At 45.7% G+C, this 7116-nt stretch overlaps 1 protein-coding gene across 5 annotated transcripts in view; it reads right to left on the reverse strand.

Annotated features, from left to right (window-relative positions):
* Positions 1–2974, reverse strand: part of LOC147617527 (protein SAWADEE HOMEODOMAIN HOMOLOG 2-like) — a 73570-nt gene extending 70596 nt beyond the window's left edge. The window contains exon 1 of one of the 5 annotated variants that reach the window (XR_015262235.1): positions 2751–2974. Coding sequence is in view for 4 of the 5 variants with exons in the window: in XM_086775788.1 (XP_086631914.1) it covers positions 2751–2807 (57 nt within the window). In the remaining variant the exon portion in view is untranslated. The remainder of the gene's footprint in view (positions 1–2750) is intronic. The other 4 variants (XM_086775788.1, XM_086775790.1, XM_086775787.1 and 1 more) reach the window with 4 other exon arrangements.
* Between the last annotated feature and the right edge of the window lie 4142 nt (positions 2975–7116).

Consider the following 7116-nt stretch of genomic DNA (forward strand, 5'->3'; position numbering starts at 1 on the left):
TTCAGACCTTGGCAGCATGGCTTTGACCCAGCAGCGGCCGAGCAGGGAGAGCGCCTTTTCCATGTTACAGTTTGCTTCCCTGGACTCCGCCGTGAGTACCTTCCGCTCCTTTCTAGGCTAGGAGCATTGGTAGGTTCGGTGCTTGAGACTGGCCCCACAACAACTTCAGTGGTGGCCAGAGCAGCTGGGCTACCTTCGGTCAGAGTTTTGGTTCCGGACATCTCCTCCCTTCCGAAGGCCATTCAGCTACCTAGGATAGGGGGGGATGGATTGATCAAAGAGTGGAGTTTTTGGGGCTCCCGAACCAGTGCTTTATTTGCAGGCAGGTCGGCCACCTGGCCAAGGCCTGCCCTCGCAGGAGACCCCGACCTTCACCGCAGCAGCAGGCCCCTGATGGCCCGCCCACGTATGCGGCTTTGCAGGCAGCCTCCGGGACACCCGCTCAGCCCACAGAGACCTCGGAGTGGCAGCCTGGATAAGGGCGCCGTCGAGGGAGACAGCCCCAGCAGCACACCCAGAGACCGATGCAGCAGCAGCCACAGTCTCAGCATCACTCGGTTCCCGTGAGGAACAGCTTTGCTCCCCTGCAGGAGGAGACCCCAGCGCCGATTTAGGACCAGGAGATGTCAGCAACCCTCCTTCGCCCCCACCCCCCCCTCCCTCCTCGCTTCCACCTTCGCCTTCTCTCGTCCCCGCTCCGGTTTTGGCAGCGGCTCCTTCTCCACCCCCTTCTCCCCCCCCCTCGCCTCAGCTCCCCGCCGGGAGGCCCTGGCAGTTCCCTGGCGCTCACCTGCAGTCCGGCGGACACTGAGCACCGACCTTGCTCGAGCACCGCAGAGGAGACTTACCATGCCGATTCGGGTTTCACGGATATCCTCTATCCGCAGTCGGCTGAGTCGTCTCGACACTAGACAGCGCTCGGAGGCTTTTGATTATTCCTTCACACGGCTTTTTGGAGTGGAGGGCCCCCATGAGCTAGCACCCATCAGAGTTCATGTAGTGATACCTCCGGCCCGAGGGGAGGAGGCACTTGATTCAGCGGTGGCCTTCTCATTCCCTCTCTGTGGCCCTAGCGACCGGGAGTGGACTATGGATCTCGCTCTTAGCACTTTGAAGTCTCAGGCAGTTGAGTAGGGAGTGAGAACCTCTGTTGTGGTGTGCCCTCCTGTATAGGAGTTCTCTCCATTTTTCCTCATTATCCATGTCTTTCCCATGTTTTCTCCGGTCATGCGGGACTGTTTCTATTTATTTCTGTGCTAGCTGACATGTTTTTCTTGCTGGCCAACTTCACTTGTAGTTGGCCGACTGCTATTATACTGGCTGACTAGACTTAATCCAGTCCTGACCCCATCTGGGGCTGTCGGCCCAGTTGCTACTGGCCGACTGCCTTCCCCAGGTTGCATATATAGCGTGCCTTGCCCTCACACCATTTTGTATCATTGTGTATCGGATCTCATGTGTATATAGCAAAGTTTATTCAGCTTCTCTCTCTCTACACCTCTGTGTTTTCTCTCTCACAGCAGTTTCTCATTTCCGCTGTGCATTCCGACACCGAATGGCAACTACAATGGAATGGCAGCTCCCATGCCAGCTTTCGTGATAATCAAGAGCGTCACCAAAATTGGGAGTCCGCTCTTCACCAAGACGCTCAGAGTGCACCATCTTCTCCACCTCTTGCTTAGGCTCGTCCTACACAAGCCAAGAGTGGCCAACAGCCATTATGGCAGAATCTAAAGTTTCCTTGAGGTCAGCACCCATGCTACACCAACAGCTAACTTAGTGGTAGCTTCCGTCCTTACTTCTTGCTGGACAGTTGCCATTTGGACCACCATCTGCTGCAAGGGAAAAAGCAACCACCATCTCATCTATGGCCATAATGAAAGCTTAAAAGTAACTTAACTATGCTATCCTGTTTCTACTAGCCAATCCAGCGAACACGGAATGCTAGAAAATAAAATTTTGCAAGAATCCTAGGCTCCAAACCAAAGAACAAAGTACAGCAGAAAACTTACAAATGCACAATCGATCATCCACAAGTACTCCAACAGCCCAAGCGCAAATATACAAAAGATAGAAGTACAAATGGCTGTCTGGAAGTTACAAAAGATCAACCCTTAAATAGGCTCCCGTTTTCTGCTTGATTGCTTGATTGATGAGGGAAGGGGTCATGCCCATTTACAGGCACAGTGTCGTGCACTCTGCCCCTTTTGAGGTCAGCCTGCTCGAACAGGTCCACAACCTACTGCCCAAGCTCCTCCTAGGCTACCTGACTAGCCCTGTACAGCCTGTCTGCCCCTGCCCATCCAGCCTGAACAAGCCAACCTGTCCAGCATGTCTGCATGGTGTAGATGCATCACATATCTTAACCAGACAGTTGGTCACATCGGCACCATTGTGGCAAGCAACGCATATAGTACATGCTCTTGGTATGAGGTTTCTTAAGGAATATTTGCAAAATCAGAGCATGAACAGGGCATCCTGGAGGACATTCTCTCAACCAGTTCAAGTGTGAAGCCTTTCTGCAACATCCTGCCAGTGATGCAGAAGGTACACCACCCTGCACGAGAACTCTCTAGAAGTTCCTTGCCGGTCTTCCCATCAAGCACTGTAGCCAACATGTAAAAGAACTCTCTCTCTCTCATACACACGCGCACACACACAGCACAGCACATCATATAAATTCATACTACTTACAAAAAAGAGCTCTCTCTCTCTCTCTCTCTCTCTCTCTCTCTGAATTCAAAAATAACCTCATTGGGCAGAAAGCGGAACACTTGCGATCCTCCTCCTGATGGGGGTCGCCCCATCTTTTTAGTATTTCCCCCTCGCGAAATCTGGGTGCGCTGTGTGTGTGTGTGTTTGGCGGAGAGGGGGGGAGTACGGAGGGAGGAGGTCAAGTACGAGCGTTGAGAAGCTTGTGACGAGTTGCGCTTTTCCGTCCCATTTTGAGAAATAACCAAAAAAAAATTAAAACATAAATTTGTCAATGATTGTTTAGTGCAGTGCAGCAAGGGACTTTCAAACTCATTCCTTACGAGTGCCATATGAGAAAAAGCAATCACCTAGGGACTTTCAAACTCATTCCTTACCTGTGCCATATGAGAAAAAGGTTTCCATATTAATATACATAGATTGTGTAAGGTTCCTTTTCCTAAATAAGGGAAAACTTTTAAGATAGTCTACTAAGTCTAACTTGGGATAAATTCCTATTCTTCGATACCTTGACCATGTAAGATATAAGGATACGATTGGTAGGGATAACCTAGTTCTATCTTGCAGGGGAGAGCGTGGTCTTTTTAAAAGATTTTTAAAAAATCAAACCACTTATAGAGTGATTGACTTTAACTCGGGCAACCTCTATTCTTGACTTCTAGAAACAACACTTTTTTCCTCATCTATGCAAGGCACAGCCGCTGACCTAGACCTCTAGAGTAGGGTTGCCCAGGGATTTATTTATCTAACGTAGCGCTTTAATTTATTTATTGAAAAGTTACCCGACTAATCGAGTCCACCTATCCATAGGATGTTGCCCTCAGGGTATTCCATCCTCCCACTTTTCACACAACTCACACGTCAATTTATTTTCTAATTAATCCTACCACACTGTTTGACATAAATAAACAAGTTCCTTAATTAAAGACCTTACACATGGTTCGTTTTAACAGTCTTTATCAATGATACATAGTGTTTACAAACAAAGAATTTTTAAAAAAATAGATATAAGGTTCAAAATTATTCATAGCCAAATCTAGGCTCTTTATTTTATTGTGCCAATGATATAGAATTCAGCCTTCTAGCCTCTACAGACTGGGCAATCCCTACGGGACCATACACCTCATCGCGTCGGCAGAGCTGGCGAGGACTTGAGCTTGGCCTGTCGCCCTCTCAAGCTCCATTGCTTGATCCTCCCACCTCTCAGAGGGATGTCTACGCACTAGGGAGGGCTTATTCGCCGCACTAGCCTGGGCCCACAGAATTAGGCAGCATCACAATGTTCGCCTCCGACCGTGGATTCATCGGTGCCCTGACATACCCACATCTGCATATGAAATAATCGACGTCCCGACTTACCCATATCAACATAGAGAGTCATCAACGTCTCGATGAGTCACATATGTCCATCCGTAACAATCAGGTTGACTATATAAATCACCTAAAGTACGAAACTAGAGAAAGAAATGCCAACAAAGGAAGAATCCAAATTTTCTTATCCAAACATGAACCAAGGATATAACAAGTCAAAACATCACCAAATCAAAGTATTGAAGATACAAGGAAAGCCCATTAAGAAGTTACATACTGTCTTCAAAATCCAAAAAATCTCAAGCTGAACGAACTTCACCATGTCTCGGCGGAAGTGGTTGCTCATTTCTTGACTTTGCTCTGGCGAAACCTTATTCTCCTAATGGTATGAGGGATACCTTGGGTCGACTCCGGGCCTCGCTAACGTCGCCGCGCCCAGTTACACAAGCACGGAAACGGCATTAGCATCGAGATAGGGAGAAGATACACATGTACTTCTTAACTTAATCAAGATAACAATTTACAAACTGAACTCTAGAATATGACAGATTTTATCACTTTTCTTGAGAAAACAACAATTTAACAAATTTTGGTATAAAGAAAAGTGGCATCTCTTTCTTAATTTTTTTAAAGTTAACATTAAAGATTAATTAAAAAACCTCCTTTTAAACGATAACCAAGCTAACCGTCATTAATTCTTTATGGGGCTCCCAAGGGGAGAGATGGGGTGGCATCTAGAGCAACCTCTCTAGCCTCATTGTTGTACGCGTCTCCCCAGGTGATATTTTGGTCCTTTTATGAAGGAGCCATTCTGCCCACCTTCTTGTAACCCACGATGTTACAAATCCAACGCTTTAGTCAGATCACAATTTGGAGCTCGTTTGCTCAAGTTATGAGCAAAAAACTCCTAAGTGTAAACCACTTCTAAGAACCAAAAAGCCCTTACTAAAGTCATCGTCGCTAATGGGGGGGAGGGGGAAAGGTGTCCTTAAACTGGATTTGCAAGGAGAAGGTTGCAACTATAGGGGGAGAGGAGGAGGAGTCCTCCCTTAAGTCTATTCACACCGGAGGGGGGAAGGGGGGAGAGCATCTAAGAATACTCTACCCTCAAGGGTGAGAGGAGGCAAGAAATATTATGTAGAAGGCTTACTTGGAGATGGGCAAAAATGGCTTGTTGTTGGAAGAGGGTGCAGAGGGTTGTTGGGTACAGTACCGCACAGAGTGCGGAGTGCAGACTGGGTCGGGTACGGGCGCTGTGCAGAGTATCAGAGCTAACGAACAGAGTAGGGTGCTAGGGTGTCCCAACCCCGAGGCACTAGGGGGTTTATATAGGTGCAGACGAGTACGGGTGCAGGAAAAGTAAGAGCAAAGCGTCGACCTATGGCTTGCATGGGCCTGGGGAAAGGAATGGTACATGTGCACGGGCAAAAGGTATTGTATGCATATACCTTTCGGTCAAAGGCAGCACATGGGTGTCCGCGTGGTGGTCTGTGTGGACCTTACACTAGGGCTGTCGGCCTTTGGTCCTTGCGCGGGCATTGTACGAGCGCCCGAATGTGTGTACAACATCTTTTTGGGACAGGGATCCCTAATTTGGACCGTCGGTTTCGATATGTCTACCAGAGCGCTTGGCGAAGCGAAAAAAACTTTTTCGATAAAAATGTCTGGGGTGTCTTCTTGGTCGTAGGCGTGTTGACCGTTTGTCAATCAAACACCCGGTCATGCATTTATTAAGGTTTAAGTTTACCCTATTTTAACTAAAAATAATTAAAAAATAACATATAAGCTCGATCCGATGTCCATTTATTAAGGTTTAAGTTTACCCTATTTTAACTAAAAATAATTAAAAAATAACATATAAGCTCGATCCGATGTCCATTTTGGATGCTGTAAAATTCTATACTAGGGTAAAATCGCACGCAGATTCCAAATTTAGACTCAGAATTCTAAGATTCTAAGTGAAAATAGATTATTTATTAAAAAAAATTATTTTTATACCATAAAAGATCATAAATTTAAGGGTATATTATTATTGAAGATAGGCATGTTACATCCTTCCTCATCTTGCCATGAATTCGAGGTAATCCTTTAAGAGTGCCACTTCATCTTCCCAAGTCGCATCTTCTTTAGGGTAATCTTTCTACTCTACTGGATGTTTTACAGGAGTTCTATTATGGAGTCGCATCTTCTTCAGGGTAATCTTTTCATTGTACTAGATGTTATACAAGGGTTCTATTACGGAGTTGCTTTTTTCAAGAATCTATGATCCTACTAGGCTGCAACTCAAGGACTCCCTGAGTTGGGATTACAACTTGTTCATGATCAAGAATATGATCGAGACTAGGTACATAAGGCTTTAACAAACTTACATGAAATATATTGTGGACCTATATGGGTTGGGAGTTAGAGCTTATAGGCACTTTTACCCGAACACTTGATAATTGTATAGGGCTTACAATATCTTGGGCTGAGTTTCTTATATTTTCCAAGTGACAGAGAACTACGCTTAGGTCGCACTCATAAAAGAAGAACTCTATCTCCTTCCTTGAAGATCCTTTCAGACCTCCTTGTGTCCACATAATGCTTTTGCTGATCTTGAGCAGCTTTAGTATCTTTTTGGATCTCCTTGGTCTGTTCCTCCATCTCTTTGAACATTTTCCTGGATGCCTCAACTCTTATGGTTGGATCAGAGAAATTTAGAGGAGATAAACATTCTTTCCCATAGAGTGCTTTGAACGGTGACATTCCTATGCTCTGATGATAAGATGTATTATAAGCGAATTCTACAAAAGGAGGAAGGTATTGAATCTATCTTCTTAGTTCCCATCCATAATATGCCCTGAGAATGTCTTCAATTACTTGGTTTACTCTCTCAGTCTGGCCATCGGTCTCATGATGATAAGCTGTACTAAAGTAAAGTTGAGTTCTCAAGGCCTGAAATAAGGACTGTCAGAACCTTAAAGTGAAATCAGAATCCTGATATCCTCTTTGGGAGACCATGAAGCTTGAAGATCTCCTTGACGAATAACCGAGAAGCATCAAAAGCTTTGAAGGTTTTCTTTGCTCGTATAAGATAAGCTACTTTGGTAAGCA

This window comes from Cibotium barometz, chromosome 36 (assembly GCF_041138505.1).
Source record: "Cibotium barometz isolate CiBa-2024 chromosome 36, ASM4113850v1, whole genome shotgun sequence".
Taxonomy (NCBI): domain Eukaryota; kingdom Viridiplantae; phylum Streptophyta; class Polypodiopsida; order Cyatheales; family Cibotiaceae; genus Cibotium; species Cibotium barometz.